Genomic DNA, 17112 nt, shown 5'->3' on the forward strand with positions numbered 1-17112 from the left:
AAGCAACAGAGCACTGTAAGTTAGTTACTGTATGTTGTACAATGCTTGGCTTGCTACATCTGATTAGGAATGCAATTATGCCATGATGTCAAATGATTCAAATAAATGTTTCTCTTCCACCGACAATACCACCACAATTTGGATAGTGCTCCATTCTGGAGTCATCCTTTTGGGCCCTGCAATAGTTGTTGCCATTGTCCAATTTAATGATACCCTAAAGGTCTCAGCACATAGATGCACGGAGAAACAGAGATCAATGAATACTCACAAACTGAGTGGGTGATCTGATCTTCATGCTTCAAAATTATGCAGGTATTCCAATTGCCGGGTCCTATTTTAGTTGTTAGATTACACTGGCTGGTAAATTCGCATTGCTTTGCATTTTCTAAATGCCACACCACCATAGACAACATTCTGGGTGGTTATTGGATCTTAAATTTAAATGTTGGAAATTAGGGTTTAATGTAATAGGCCTGAGGTTTTCAGGTTAATAGAATTTCAGGGGTTAAACTTCTTTGTCTGGTAAAAAAATCTATTAATATGAAGTCAACAAGGAGACATTGGTGATTCTCAGAAACTGATGCACTGATCTAAAATCCATACGAAACATTTTAAATTATGTTGGTTAAACAAAGTAGATTTCTCAGTGCCAACCTCTGATCACCAACAAAGAAGGTCCATCAGGGAATTATAAGTGTATACATGCTTACTGAGTCCAAATCGAAGCACCCAGTATAAGATCAAATGAAAACCCAGTTTTGGAGTCCTACGGATACTATCCCAGAATATAGGTAGACAGGCAGGAGAGAAAAGGAACATCAATCAACACAATAACACAGACATTCCTATCACCACAAGTCAGTTACACAGGAGAAACACGTTAAGAGTGTGAAATGCTACTGCATCTGTCAGAATGTATCATGTCTGTGCACTTTAATTGCAGGGAATTTGGATCACATGGATAAACATTAGACAGGACCAGTGCATAATCCACAAAACCGAAAATAGTCGTCACGGCAAGAAAGAAGTGCTGTAAAAAGCACCTTTTTCAGATCAAACAGTAATTGAACCCAAGAACATCATCGAGACATACCAGAATATGTGCTCCCTTGTTTCTTGTCGTCTTATTTGTATTTTAGTTTGCTATTTCACAATACTGTATTAATTTCAACTCTACACCTGGGAGAGCAGTTGTTCGTTTCATGATTGAACCTTCTCTTTCCAGTTTAGACATCCCCGTTTTTCTTTACTCATGCTGCCGTATTATGTCAAACATGCTTGAGGCTTAGCATGAGTTGTCCTGCTTCAGCTGGTTTTAGTCCACAACCCCTCCCAGCCCCCCACACCACACGCTTGCACAAACGTATTCTATCGAAATTCTGGCGGTGCCAATTCATGAACAACTTACATGCCAAAAGTACTGTTCACAAGCTAAAACATTTATTTTACTTTGCGCATGACTAGTAATACACTTACTTTTAAAGTTGCAGCTGTCACCTTGATTATGAAATCATTCACTGAAACCTTGATATCATCTGAAAAATATTCAAAGTGTTTTTGTAAATCTTAGGCAACTTTTATATTGAAAGCACAAGTTAAACTTCGACTGTATAGGACACGTCACTGTGCAAGAAAATCTCGTGTTGAACTATCCAATTTCACGAAACGATTGTGAAATAGCAAAAGAAAACTTTAGAAAGATATGTCTCTGAAGGTTTCTTTACACACACTTTCAAACGTGCAGCTTCAGCCATATTAACGAGCTGCCCTTTGTCATGAAACTTTGCACTGTCTTTGATAATCGTGAGATTTAAGCCCAGCTGGAGCCACCACAGATTCTGGAGGGGATTCGACATGGGCGCTCTTCTTATCGAGTTGGCTTAATTAGATGGTATCTGGAATTCATTTTTGTGTCGACATTCATTGCATAAATTACAATAGTTTGGGGCGAAGAAGAATCATGTTACATGGTTCTGTTGACAAAGCTGTAAGGTGTTAAAATTACTTGTTCCACCTTTCCTACCTATGTAGTATCTTGAGGCAATTCAATTTGCAGGCCGCTCTACGTAAGTATTTAATTCGTGCAGAACTGCTTTATGGACCAGATGCACGTTCATTGCTATAGGCGGGACTAACCTGGAGACAACTGAAGGTTACCAAACAGTTTGGGAAACGGTCGTGCGATAAGAGTGCTCGACTGCAAATGTATCTCAAGTACCATCATCACCACCCCATCCACACCTTATAGTCTCTTTAGCAATCCTACCAGGGTGCTCCATCCTCACTTCGATAGATGAGGGTTTTCTGAAGTTAAGCCGTGATTTCTAGAAGGGGCCACAGATTATAAAAGACGATGTTCGGAGTCATGCAAGACGAGGTTATGGACCACCGGGCAACCCAGAGGTTCCGACAAGCCTGCTCTTGATGGATTATTGTTCTGCACCCCTCAGTTCTCACCATGGTCAACACTGGTTGTATGATTGTCTTATACTAGAAAAGGTTTTACTGTACAATTAATATCCTTTGTACTTGATAGTTATTGCCTGGTGCCAAAGGGCCCATTACAACATACATACAGCATTAGAAAAGTGAGCCCTTTAAATAATGCAAAGGAATATGCAGACTGAATGCCACTTACAACAGCAATCATTTATACTTTCCAGTGCCCTTCCTGTACACAAGTGTCAATGGCTTAGGACGGGAAGGACTTCATTAATTTAAATGTTGTCTTAACCATATACGATTGATGAGCTCTGGGGCAATCTGATGATCTGGAAAAGGGATAGAAATGGCTTAAACACTTTAAAAGCCCAACATTTAGAACTTCACTGACCAATGATATTAACTGTATTGTAACGATTGGACATGGTGAACCCCATAAGAAGGCAGACGTGAAATTATTCCTTGGTACCTTTGCTCATTAACAGAACTTGAGAGCAAGTTTGTTCCATTAAGTGACGATTTTCGGCAAACATCTGGAAAAAATGACATTACATTTGTTATGACATAAGCCCTTCTGCTTTACAGATTTTCTTCACAATCTGGGCACATGAATTGCCTTCTTTGTCAAATGGCAAAAGTGGGGTTGGGGGAATGAACTTTCAGTCAGGTGGTTTGTTGGGGGTCGCCTATCTTGTACCCTAAAGCAGTGAGTGTTTTTTTTTCTAAAGATATATTTGATGTCACCACCATAGACAGCAGGAAGAAAATCAACTTGGTCCATCAAAACGTCCATGACAAGACAATGGGGCCTCAAAACTACTACCCGGTCTTGATGCTTTCACAGAAGATCAAGTCATTCCTTGCATAGCCTTCTACAACAACTATTTTGGCAGTTATTTGGAAGATTTCTGGGATGTAGCATGTGCTGTTTGTCTCAAACTATGTGATTTTGCTGCATCCTTGTCTCTTTCAAGATTTACATTTAATGTGACCGGGGCACTAACCTGGCCCTGTCGCGAGGGGATAGTAGTCCCCCTCAGCTGGGGGTAGGGGCCTAAAAGGGTGGGAGTTAGAGCCAGTACTACCCCAGAAGTTGAAGGCAGCAGTTGAGAGGGACCAAATCTTATCCTCTCCCCAAGTAACTCTCTATACGTGGGCAGTGCCCACTTGTATTACCCCATGCCTCATAAAACACATGCTCACCAAGTTTTTTCTCTTTGTCCTACATCCACAAACAAAGCTACAGTCAACCAAAGAGATCATAGAAAAATGCAACCAATCATTGGCGCACAGCATCTGCATTCCAGCAGCAGGCCAGCGAAGCGAGATGGAGACAGCACCAGACACAAGAGAGCTAACACAGCTGCCTGGTATGCTACGCACCGGTCCCCAGCATGAACAGCAGCAGAAGCGCTACAACCTTCCTAGACCACCAAAGAATGAAACAAGGGATACCACCAACACAGGTTATACTTACCTAATACGAACTTGGACAATGTGCAACGTAGGTAGCATTGGTGCCTGAGGGCGACCCTAGAATTTGGAACCATTAATAACGCACCCTGAAAAGAACTGCTGGATACAGACAAGTATGCTGTTCCTTTTAACTTTATTATAAGCGGGCCCACCAGGAGCCTTACAAACAACCATTAAACTTGCATATCAACCGCCATTCCCCCTCTCACCGAGCCTGCATGGAACCCTCAGCTGAACTTGTGAAACAGGAACGTTCAACAAATGCAAACCACTACTTACAAATCATTACATATCTCCATCCCCAAGAACAACAAAAAAAAACTGATACCCAAAGAAAGATAAGAACAGAAAGAAAAGCACCTAAACCAAAAGTACAAAATAGTATAGGAGAAAAAAAAAACAGTAAGTGTATTCATTGGACATAATCACTCATCCAACCAGGTTTACATGCAAGCCTCTTGGAGTCACTCATTCTACAACTCCCCCTTTCACTCTCCCTGACATCAGGCCTCACTCCTTCATTCACCCTAGACTTATTGTTGATATCGAACTCGTCACTTCCAACTTGCTCATCATTCACTCCCTCAACTCCATCATCTTCGCCATCCCTCACAGTCTGAGCTCTTGCTAACCTACTGTAGGGGAGGACTGGCCGCGAGGCCCTCCTCACCTGCAGCCTTCTCCCCAGGTGAGGACCATGACTCGGTGGGCGTCCCCTCATGCCACCCGGGCCCAGGTGGAGGAGGGTTCACCCGCCGACGACATTGCCCACACGTATCCGTTCCCTGCATATACCAAAATTCAGTTAGGCCTAGAAGCCATCTTGTCTAGCAAAGATGGCGTGAGTTCAGCGCACTGTAGCGCGGCCCCCACCTTTGGAGGGCCTTTCATGCATCTCTGCCGCCGCAGCACCATGGCAGCTCCGCTGCGAGCGCGTTCCCATGAGAAAGTTGGGTACGAGCTAACACCAGATATTAACACTGTAACAGTCTGTTATCCACAATGTAATACTGCACCCCGTGTGACCTGGTCCGCGAGGCCAGGGCGACGCAGAAATGAATTCAAGTAGTGATATTAGTGAACTACTCTTCTTAAACAGAATCTGCAAACTATGAATTAGCCATAAAAGTGAAATGTTTATATGACTTCACATTGTGACTGTACTAATGCTGCTAGATCACAGAGAAAGTGTCTTTAAGTCATATGTAGACACATGAACCCCTATATGTCTTCTTAAGTCACCCATAGTGGCAACCGTCAATCTCTGTGGTCCATAATATAGTTCTACCTCATGTACCGTCGAATGTATATAAATACTTAAACACTGTAGTAGATATAATACCATGTAATGAAAAGGTACTCGGATCGAATGTATTAAAGAAATGTGTAACGAAATTGAAATATAGATGTGTGTTTAAATAAGATCAAAATAAGGCAAAACATTATAAAAGTTCTGCATTCAAAAGTCAGCAACGCACGAGGAAAAAACCTTTGTGAATATATGCAAGGCCATTCTCCCTCCCACCCTACGAAGCCTGCCAGATGAAGAAGCTAAGGCATGTGCCGTGCTCCCTCTCCTCCCCCAACCAAGCTGGAGCCGCTTCAGAGAGTCAGAGGCCCCGGTACCGCACCCAAGGCCACAGCCCGCCACCTGTGTTATTTACAGCACGGTAATAAACCCACGTTTGAATCCACAGATCTACCAGCACCCTCTCGTAAATCCCACAACCCCCCTAGACCTCCCCAAGAATCATGACCCCGTGCAAAGACGACCCCCAACGCTGGGACAAGACACAGAGACCCATTTATATAATAACTTCTAACGCAGCAGACAGACATGTATCATTCGGCTCAGGCCCCAGAGCCCAGCCCCTCGACCTAAAATACCGGTCAATAGGACACAGGTAAATCTCACCCCAACCGACAACCACCAGACCTCTCACGAGGTGCATTCCTCATGTGTTGCATTTATTTTATAAGATAAACTGCTGAGCGATTTATTGATGAACTTAAATGTCGTTTCTTGAATAACTGCAGTGTGCATGGCCTAGGGCAAACGAGTCAGGAAAGGTATTCATCTTTGTCACAGGCTGCCCCAGCATACCAACACCGCTCGGATGACCTCAAGCTGGCCTGCCAGGCCCAACCCAACCCACGAGGCTGACCAGTGACGTCCTCACGCCAAGACCAACCACGCTGCAGCAACACCTATAGTTAGTCGACGCTACCCAATCCCAATTAACTTGTGCCCCCTATAGTGTGTAGGTTCTGATGACGTTTTTTGTATTAGAAATACGCCTGTCTTTGCTATTGTCAGACAGAGCGCTCTCGGAGGTTGCAGAGTTCTTTGCATGCCCTACTCTTTGGATAAACTCCCACTTACGCTCACCCGCACTCTGTCTTGGCCTTATTCCCATTACGGGAGAGTCCCTTATTGTCTCTCATTGCGGGGAGGATCGTGCTGAAATTGGGGGCGCTTCCTTTCAGTGGTGACCCCGATAGCGTGATATCTCCAAATTATTTTTCCTAACTCCGTTTAACGACCCCCTTTTGGCACGAGAATCTCCGGTCAAAAAGGGAAACGCACGGTGAGCCGGCTCCGGGAAGCTACCCGCCAACGGCGACCGGTACGCTTAGAAGTGCGCACTCAAACTAGAGGGGGTACGGGATCCCGGTTGAAAAATCCCCTTTGAGTACCGCTCGCCGGAGCCGGGGCTGACTGTTGAGCAGAAAGGCCACACGGCCTGGACGGACCCAGTTTCGGAGACTATCGGTTCAAGACGGGCACGTGAGTACCGAGTGCGAGCGATCGTAAAGGGGAAGGGAGGGGGAATTGTGAACAGAAGAACGGGGACAGGTAGAGGAGGAGAATAACGGGGGTCTACTAAAGACGGGTCTTGAAAATTTCTTTATCTTTTTCTTTGCATATGGCCATTAGGAGTAAGAAGTAAATGAAGAAGTAGAAGTGACGGAAACCTAGCTCCGAGAGGGGGTGGAAGGCGGCGCCGCATAGTGCTATCTAAACTAGTACTGGGAATATATAAAGAAGTGAAAAATAAGTTATTAGTGTCTGGCAAGGGAAGACACAGAGTATATTTTAGTATTTGCTATTTCTTTCTATTCTTTTGCTCAGAGGGTAAGGGTCTGGACTAAAAGTGAGCCTGGGGTGAACTGATTAACATAAAATACCAAGACAGGGGGGAAAACAGCAGAAATAGGGATCAAAAATACTGGCACATGCAGACGGGTATCTAGTTACCCGAGTAGAACAACAGGGACAGCTGGACAGGAAGGAAAGGGAGGAAAAAAGCGAGGTGTGAGTGGGAAAGCATTGTGAGGGGTGCGCGCACCGTGTGAATAGTGAAGAAGAACGACTGACCGCGAGGGGGTGCCAGAGAGTGTGGACCATAACTAGCAGGTGGTTGATTGTGAATGAAAATTGCGCGGGATTGAACAGGGATGCAAAGACAATGAGGAATGGCGAGTAAGAAAGAATGTTAGTAGTGAATTTAACTTGCGTGATATCATTGAGAAGTCCGCTCTTGTCTGGGCCATAAAAATATACTTAGACATATCTATACGTAATCAAAAGCAAAGGAGGTGAACACGGTCAGTGCTATTGATTTAAAATATGGGGGCAGAAACTCCCTTGTCACATATTTGTACGAGCTTACCGGGATACGCTGAACGAATCAAGAAATACCACGATCAATGGGTAACAGAATTAAAAGGGGAAGGATTGCCCCAGATTTGGCCTGAGGGGGGGTCTTTTGAAAAAAGCGTTCTAGATATGGTACGAACGTGCATTCACCTCAAGTATAAGGGCAAACAGTGGCAAAACAGGAAGGAGATATTAGATCTCTGGAGACTATTTGAGGAAATACCCCCACCCAAAGCTCCGGCACCAAATATTGATCTACCTTCCACCACAGATAACCCACTGATGATTCCAAGAGAGGAAAAGGAACAGCTAAATACAGAACAACCTGCGGAGGTGATTAGTTTGTACCCGATATTACATAAACCAGCCCCCGCAGCAGGGTATAGTGATCCTACTTATGTGCCTCCCCCTACAACTACTACACCCCTAAGACCAACAGCCCCCCCCACCATACGAAAGCACTAGAGAGCGTGCCCAGACAAGCACGCAGAGAGGGGACATAGAAAAGCTAACGAGCGATTTAGAATCGAGGCTCTCGATAGCAAAGGATGAACTCTCAAGAATAAAAGACATATGTGAGCGTACAGCATGCACTCCCACTCGATCAGGACGTGTATCCAGAACATCAAGTGAAAGTAGACAAATTGAGGAAGGATGGAAAAAGGGTGAAATATTGTTCAGAATTGAGGAAGAACCGACAAGAATAATACAGGTGGAAACACCAGAGGGGAGCATCGGTGATGTATCACGGCAGACAGGGATCAGAGAGGACCTGCTATGTGATGTCCGAGGCGAAATAGATGAGAGTGATAGGTTGAGTATGGCAGTAGGAGGGGAAAGCGAGGAGCTGGACGGTGCATGCTCGCTAGGAACAATAGATGACGAGTGGATGGGACGACTAAGGAATAGAATGGGGAGGATGGCGTCATTGGGGTCAGCGACGACCAAAGTGGGTGAGGGCGCAACGTTAAAAGGAAAATTACAACTTCCACTAATACACAGAGGGGGAGGAAGACCAAACTATATACCCTGGGCCCAGATGGATAAAGCTAATTTGATGAAGTTATTGCCCCCGTTGTCCGGAGGGGCGAGCAAGTGGATATATGCATTCGAGAAACATACTGCCGGCATACCGCTGGCAGTAGGCGATGTGAAAAGCCTACTAGTATCAGCAGTAGGAGATCAAGCAGACAGAGTATGGGTTAAGGCTGGTTTCCCGGCCGTGACATTAGATTGTGACCGTCACGATGGAGCGTCTTTTAATACAGTGCGGGCACGGGTTTGGGATGCGCTGCGGGAGACGTTCCCAGATACTCCAGATTTACAGTCAGTAATGCAGTGTACAATGAATGACGGGGAGGATGCTATGGATTACATTCTCCGGGTGCAGGAGATGTGGAGAGCGGAAACGGGCACACCCTGGCACCAATCCACATCTCTATTTTATTTTATCATTAAGAGAGGGCTCCCAAAAGAGGTGCAGAAGGCACTCGATAAAATAGCGGGCGTTGAGGCAAAGGGGTGGCCAGAGATCCAAAGTATAATAGTGCACCATTGCAAAAGGATAAAAGAGAGAGAGAGGGAAGTAGCACAGAAAAGGTTGGCAGACGAGGCAAAGTTGGTACAATCAAAACTGGTGAAGGTTGCAGCAGCGGTAGCAGGGCTCCCACTCATGAGGGAGGGAGAGGAAGGAGAGGAGGGGCAAATAGCAATACAAGGAAGAATAGCAGCAAATTGGGCAGGACAAGGACGACGACAGTGGACTGAGCAGGAGCAGAACGGAGGTCCAATGTGGCAAGAGTGGGCCCCACGAGGGGGTAGAGGTGGGTACAGGGGCCGAAGAGGGGGACAAGGGTATGGTGGAGTGGGAGGAAATGGATGGCAGGGTCCCAGAGGTCCACAGGGGAGCTGCTGGAACTGTGGGAGGTGGGGACATTACTCGAGGGAGTGCAGAAGCAGACAAAACAACGGGTTCCAGGAGGCAGAACAGTACGGTCACCCACACCCAGGGAGCCCATACGGCCTCCCCATGGGACAGCACCAACAACAAGGAAATGCAGGGCAAAGAGGTAACGCACAACTACACGGACATCAGTACAGAACACAAAATCACCCACAGAATAATGACACTATACAATACATGCCAGGTAACACTTTCGCTACAGTAGCGAATGGAGCCCCCGCACCCGCGCCCTACAGCGGAGTATCAGTAGTTTCGGGGAACATTTTTGATCAGGGAGGGGCAATGAGACACCCCGCATAGGACAGCCCACAGAGAACACTTGCGTGTCCAGTTCTATCTACGACCCACAATGCATCAGAGGAACCATTGATAGGGGCGCAGATAGGAGACAAGCAATTCATGGTGGATTCCGGAGCGGAGAAATCATGCATTAAAGAGGGCCGGTTCCCGCTATCTAATAGGACGTTAGAGACGCAGGGGTTCTCTGGGGCTGTAATTGAAGTTCCTTACACAGAAGAATTGGATGTAACGGTGGGGGGGAAAACAGTGAAGGCACCCTTACTGTACTATGAACGCTCTCCAATTAATTTGCTGGGGAGGGATCTCTTGAGCAAACTAAACATGACCATATCATTTACAGAAAGTGGTATAGTATGTTCAACACCGGGCATATGTCCTCTACGCATAATGGCAGTAATGCAGGGCCACGCAATCATCACAGAAATTAGAGGATTACCAAAAAACGAGGAGGTGTTTATTGAGGGCATGCGAACATTGGCCCTCATAGTACCAGAACTAAAAAGAATGGATTGGAGGATCCCAGCTGAGTTCCTCTTTCGCCCCATAGTGTGCCCCGACACAGCCACTGGGGCAGTGCTGTCATTGGATTTGCACGCAGTACACGTGTCAGCAAAAAGGATATGTGTAATAGGGATTGACATGGAAGGATGCGAATGGCGTACAGTACTGTGTACAAATGCAAATATCCCACTGCGAGAGCTGTCAGATGAAGAGCTCTTTTCAGACGCCGAGACAGACGGCGAAATAGTAATGGAACTAGCAATACCATGTGACATCGTGATTACGGCCAGAGAAACTCCAATTGAATTAATGGCAGTAGTTGGAGCACAACATACATTTTTTGATGATGACATAAGGTTAATACCAACTAACATATGGACGAACGGCCCCCATGATGTAGGGTTATTACATGGAGTTCAACCTGTGGTGATAAAACTGAAAGAAGGGGCAATTTTACCCCGGGTGAGACAATATCCATTGTCTCGCGAGGCAGAAGAGGGAATAAAGGAGACAATAGAGGCACTGTTAGCACAAGGAATAATAGTGCCCTCAAATTCCCCATGCAACACATGCATTTACCCGATCAAAAAGGTGAAGGGAGGTTCCTGGAGGATGATACAAGATTTACGCCCACTCAATGATGTGATTCAGAAAGAGTTCCCTCTAGTGCCGAACCCGGCCACAATACTATGCAACATCCCAAAAACAGCATCTCATTTCACAGTTATTGACTTAAAAAATGCGTTCTTTTCGATCCCCTTAGCAGAAGAGAGCAGGTACTTAACAGCATTTACACTAGGGGGGAGGAGATTTGAACACTGCAGATTACCACAAGGATATTGCGAAAGCCCAAGCATATTCAACAGGATATTACATGAGGATCTAGGGAACCTATCTGTAGAAAGTACGGTGATTCAGTACGTTGACGATTTATTGGTTTGTGCACAGAGCGAGGAAGAGTGTAGAAAGGATTCAATAACACTCCTGACATTACTGGCCCACAAGGGGTACAAGGTGGATAAGGGTAAGTTACAATACTGCCTAACAGAGGTCCTATACTTGGGACAGCTAATATCAAAGGATGGAAAACGGATCATACCAGACAGAGCAGAGGCAATTAGAGCCGTTGGAGAGCCCAAAACAGTAAAAGAGATGCAAAAATTCCTGGGCATGTGCAACTACTGCCGAGCTTGGATATTAGACTACGCAGCATATACAAGGCCCTTGTTACAGGCACTTAAAGAAGCACAACAGGAAAACAGACACATAGAATGGACAGGAGAAATGAACACATCATTTAACTCACTGAAGGAGCTAATATCAAGCGCTCCAGTTCTGGCAAACCCAGATTATGGACGCGAATTCTTCTTATTTTCACACTGCAAGGGAACACTGATGACCGCAGTGCTGACACAAAAGACATCGTTGGGTCACAAGCCACTGGCTTACTATAGCGGCACTCTGGACGCAGTAATGCAAGGACATTTCGCGTGCGAGCAATCTCTCGCTGCTGCCGCGTTCGCCATTGAAAAAAGTGCCACAATAGTAATGGGCTGTCCAGTAACACTGTTTGTGGAACACTCACTATTTGCAATATTAGAGCGATCAAAAAGCACATTAACAACACAACGCGCCACAGCATATGAGATAATATTGTCCAGTGCAAACATCCATATAGTAAGATGTAAAACTGTAAACCCAGCCACATTCATCACAGAGGCGTGCACAATAGAAGACATGCAGAACCACAACTGTGCAACATACACCGGTGACGAGGGTCAGGATCAGGTGGTTTTTGAGAATGCCCTGAACGAGGGAGAGGTGTACTTCGTGGACGGGTCGGCCTCAATTGACATGGAGACAGGAGAGAAACATGTGGGTATGGCAGTGGTACGATTAGAGGAAGGTGAATATGAGACACTAGTGCAATACCGCCTCCCATCACACTATTCAGCCCAAGCAGCAGAACTAATAGCACTAATAGAAGCATTGCATGCAGCTAAGGGGTGCGCAGTAACAATATACACAGACTCAGCATACATGACGACCACAGTACACGGAGGGCTGGCACGGTGGGGGCGGAGAGGGTTTCGACGAGCGGATAGAACACCTGTCCAACACGCAGAATTGTTAAAAGAATTGATTGAGGCACTGCAAGACCCCACGGCAGTGGCAATTGTGAAATGCCAAGCCCATACTACAAACACAGATCTTGTATCCTTGGGAAACGCGGCAGCAGACGCCGCCGCCAAAGAAGCTTCATACTTTCAGAAAGGTGAGGTAGGGGAGTACATGTTGCACCACACAGTAAGCCAAGAGGTCCCCACAGGATATAACATGATGCTCACACAAGAAATACTGGAGCTGCAAGAGGGAGCTAGTGCAGAAGAAAAATTGCTATGGACTAAGAGAGGATGCAGCAAATCACCAACAGACTTATTGTGGCGACAAGAGAGTTCAGGAAAAGCAGTGATGCCAGTTACGTTGTTAGAAATAGCCTTTCAACAACTACACTTCCCTGCACATAATGCTAAGCAACACATGGTGGCAGAGATACAAGAGGATTGGTTTGCACCTTGCCCCCAGGAACACATCACTAGGCTGGCATTGGAATGCACGACATGTCAAATTTACAACTCAAGAATGACATTACGCACACTGAGAGGTACAATACCAAAACCCAATGGCCCATTTAGAGAGCTCCACATCGATTATGTAGATATGGGAGAAAGGTGCAATGGGGCTCGTTACATGATTGTGGTCGTATGTCCCTTCTCAAGGTGGGTGGAAGCGGGCCCCTGTGCACGTCCTGACGCGAAAAGCGCCGCAAAGTTCCTAGTGAGGGAAGTATTCCCGCGCTGGGGAATTTGCGACGTGATTCGCTCAGACAACGGCACTCATTTCGTTAATGAACTGTTCAAGGAAGTGACTACATTATTGGGAATAAAACACAAATTATGTTCAATTTATCATCCTCAAAGTAATGGCGTAGTGGAAAAGATGAACGGCCTGCTGAAAAGCAGGTTGTCAAAACTATGTTTTTCCCTAAAAAAGACCTGGATGTACTGCCTACCTCTGGCCCTGTTCGAATTGCGCAATCAGCCAAGCAAAGACCATCATTTATCCCCACACGAGATCGTCACGGGAAGGAGAATGCACACAACGCATTCGCCTCTCCGTGAACGTTCTGACGCACACAGAAGCGCTGCGGTATTAGGTGAGGAGTTTACCGACTACTTGAAAAAATTAGCACAAGCAGCGCGCGTAATTGCAAAACAACTTGCCCCGCCCTTCACAAGAGAGGAAGGAAATGCAACAGAAGCAGTAACACAGCCGGACAAACAGTCACAGCTGATGCCAGGCGACTACATATATGTCAGAAGTTTTGTGAGAAGGTGGAATGCACCACGTTTCCATGGCCCTTATGAGGTAGTGTTTTGCACGCCCACGGCGGTAAAGGTGAAGGGCCTGAGATATTGGGTGCATTTGACAGATGTACGCAGGGCGTATAGCGCCGTGGAAGGTGAGGTACAGGACGAGGCACAGGCAACAGCGGACAATGGAGTTGTGCAGAATGAATGATGGGAATTTTGTGTGCATTAAGTGATGAACATTGAACGCGACTGGCGCATGGCAAGTGTACTAAAATAAATATGTATGGGATACATTACTCACCGTAATCGTATTTCTGATGCTTGTATCTGCTTAGATTCACATGCTGTGCATAGGCCGACATCTAGTGGAAGCTGCAGAGTATTACAGTTTGTTTTTCGAAGTCGAAAAATGGGCGTCGACACAGGGCGTGCCAGTAATACTATCCCTAGTGTGACGTCCCCTGTACCCATGATCCCTCACGCGTCTAGGATCCCCAGATTGTGTTTTTCCTGACATGAGGTAGCATGAGGAGTAGCGTGAGTACAGATAGTCCAAGCAGATAGACAGAAAGGTAAGACTACAAGCAACCATGCGCCTTCTCTCGGAGGGGAGGAAGGGTGGGTCGCATGTGAATCTAAGCAGATACAAGCATCAGAAATACGATTACGGTGAGTAATGTATCCCTTCTGAGGCTTGTGGAATCTGCTTAGATCACATGCTGTGCATAGATTAGCGAGCAGTACCAGAAGAAGGAGGTGGGATGTGAGAAGGGTCATGAGCAAACAGGTGTCTTAGAACCGCTTGTCCCACTTGTGTATCTGCCTTGGAATGAGTGTCAATGCAGTAATGCTGAGTAAAAGTGTGAATAGAGCTCCAAGTAGCTGCTTTGCAAATGGTGTCAAGGGGAACATTTGCAATGAAAGCCAGAGTGGCCCCAATGCCTCTGGTAGAGTGGGCCCTTGGCGTAAAAGGCAGAGTTTTTTCAGAAAGAGAGTAACACAGCTGTATACAGTTGATAATCCACTTTGAGATAGCGCCCTTAGAGACGCGATCCCCCTCTCTGCCTGTAGCTACGGAGACAAACAGTTGATCTGTTTTCCTTAGCGGTCTGGTTTTATTTACATAGTATAAGACCGCCCTACGCACATCTAGGGTGTGTAGTTTCACCTCAGCTGAGCTCTGTGGGTTTTGGAAGAAAGCCGGAAGCTCGATGGACTGGTTTACATGGAACTTGGATATGAATTTTGGTGAGAATCTAGGGTGTGTGCGTAAAACCAGTTTGTCCTTGTGGATAGTAAAGAAAGGATCTTGCACTGACAGAGCCTGAATTTCACTGACCCTTCTTATGGAGGTAATGGCTACTAAGAAGGCCGTTTTATAAGTCAGGTGTTTGAGGCTACTTTTATGCATGGGTTCGAAGGGGGGCCCCATGAGCTTAGATAGCACCACATTGAGATCCCATCCTGGCGGTGGGTTCGAGATAGGAGGGTGAAGTCTCTTTACTCCTTCCATGAAGGCTTTAACTACTGGTACTTTCCACCACGAAACCTTGTTATGGGATGTGGTGTAGGCTGAGAGGGCTGCCAGGTGTACTTTCAGAGAGTTAAAAACCAACCCTGCATCCAGCAGGTGGAGCATGTATGTTACAACGTTGGAAGGAGTGCAATCAACCGGGTTGATTTGTTTACTCTGGCACCAGATAACGAATCTTTTCCACTTGTCAAAGTAACAGTGCCTTGTATTTGGTTTCCTAGACTCTTTTAGAATGTCCATACACCTCTGTGGTAATTTGAGATGTCCAAACTCTATGACTTCAGGAGCCATGCTGCTAGGTTCATAGAGTTGGGTTCCTGATGCACTGTTTGACCTTGTTGCTGGGACAGAAGGTTGTACCAGGCTGGGAGTCTGATGGGCTCGCATACCGCCATCCTGCGTAGGTGTGGAAACCATGGTTGTCTCGCCCACATGGGAGCAACTAGGATGAGCGTCATCGATTCCTTGTTCATCTTGTACACCACCTTCCTGATGAGGGGAGTTGGTGGGAAAGCGTACGCAAACATCCCTGACCAGTTTATCCACAGGGCATTCCCCTGGGAGTCCGGTTGTGGGAACCTGGATGCAAATCCTGGGCATTGTTTGTTTTCGCTTGTGGCGAATAGGTCTATAGTGGGGAAACCCCACTGAGAGAAGAGATCTTCTACTACGTCTTTGTGAAGGACCCACTCGTGTTCTTCTGGGAGGGAGTCTCTGCTTAGAGCATCCGCTAGGGAATTGAGCTCCCCTGGAACATGTTGCGATGACAGGAAGATGTTCCGTTTGAGTGCCCATATCCATATTTTCTGGGCAAGCTTGGATAGATTTGGCGAACGAGTCCCTCCTTGCTTGTTCAGATAGAACATGGCTGTCGTGCTGTCCGTCCTGATCTGCACCGACAAGTTTAGTAGATGGGGCTCGAACGCCTGCAGCGCTCGGAATACTGCCAGAAGCTCTAGCAGATTGATGTGGTTCTTGGCTACTGAGTGAGACCAGAGACCCTGAGCTGTGTGGTGGAGATGGTGAGCTCCCCACCCCGTCAGGCATGCATCTGTAGTCACCACTGCCTGTACTTCGGGATCGTAAAAGGGTTTCCCCTTTGCGAGATTCTCTCTTGTCCACCAGTGTAGGTTCTGTACGAGTGTTGGCGAAACGACCACTAGATCGTCCCACTGACCACTTGCCTGAGACCACTGTTTCGCCAACCATTCCTGCATGGGACGCATGCGCAGACGCGCGTGGGGGACCAGGTAAATGCATGACGCCATCATGCCGAGTAACCGCATAGCTTTGCGTACTGTTATCTGTTGACCTGACTGATAATGCGGAATTTGCAGAAGTATGTTCCGAATTCTTTCTTCCGAAGGGAAGGTCAATCCTTTCTGAGTATCTAGGATAGCTCCTAGAAACTGTTTTGAGGTGCTTGGCACCAGACTTGACTTTTTCTCGTTGATGGAGAAGCCTAATTCGTGGAGGAGGTCGATGGTCCTTTGAATGTTTGACCTGCAGATTCCTGGGGTTTCCCCCGTTATGAGCCAGTCGTCCAGATAAGGGTACACTGGGATTGCCTCCCTGCGTAGGTGTGCAGCTGCCACCGCCAGTACCTTGGTGAATACCCTTGGTGCAGAAGCTATCCCGAAGGGCAGTACCTTGAATTGGTAGTGGCGACTGTCCACCTTGAAGCGCAAGTATTTTCTGTGCGCTGGGAGCATGGAAATATGAAAATAGGCATCTTTCATATCCAAGGTTGCCATGTAATCCCCCTTTTTTAGGAGTGGGATTACCTCTTGTAGTGTGGTCATACGGAATTTTTGGGGCTTGACATACTTTTTTCTAGCAGAATGGCGATCTCCTCGAGGAG

General features: G+C 46.4%; 1 protein-coding gene across 1 annotated transcript in view; it reads right to left on the reverse strand.

The window, feature by feature from the left end:
* The window catches only part of PDHX (pyruvate dehydrogenase complex component X), a 1431343-nt gene that overhangs the window by 199128 nt on the left and 1215103 nt on the right, over window positions 1-17112 (reverse strand). The window contains exon 8 of the mRNA XM_069623364.1: window positions 1477-1535. Coding sequence (XP_069479465.1) covers window positions 1477-1535 — 59 coding nt within the window. The remainder of the gene's footprint in view (window positions 1-1476; window positions 1536-17112) is intronic.

This window comes from Ambystoma mexicanum, chromosome 11 (genome assembly GCF_040938575.1).
Source record: "Ambystoma mexicanum isolate Mex_15411 chromosome 11, UKY_AmexF1_1, whole genome shotgun sequence".
NCBI classification, from domain to species: domain Eukaryota; kingdom Metazoa; phylum Chordata; class Amphibia; order Caudata; family Ambystomatidae; genus Ambystoma; species Ambystoma mexicanum.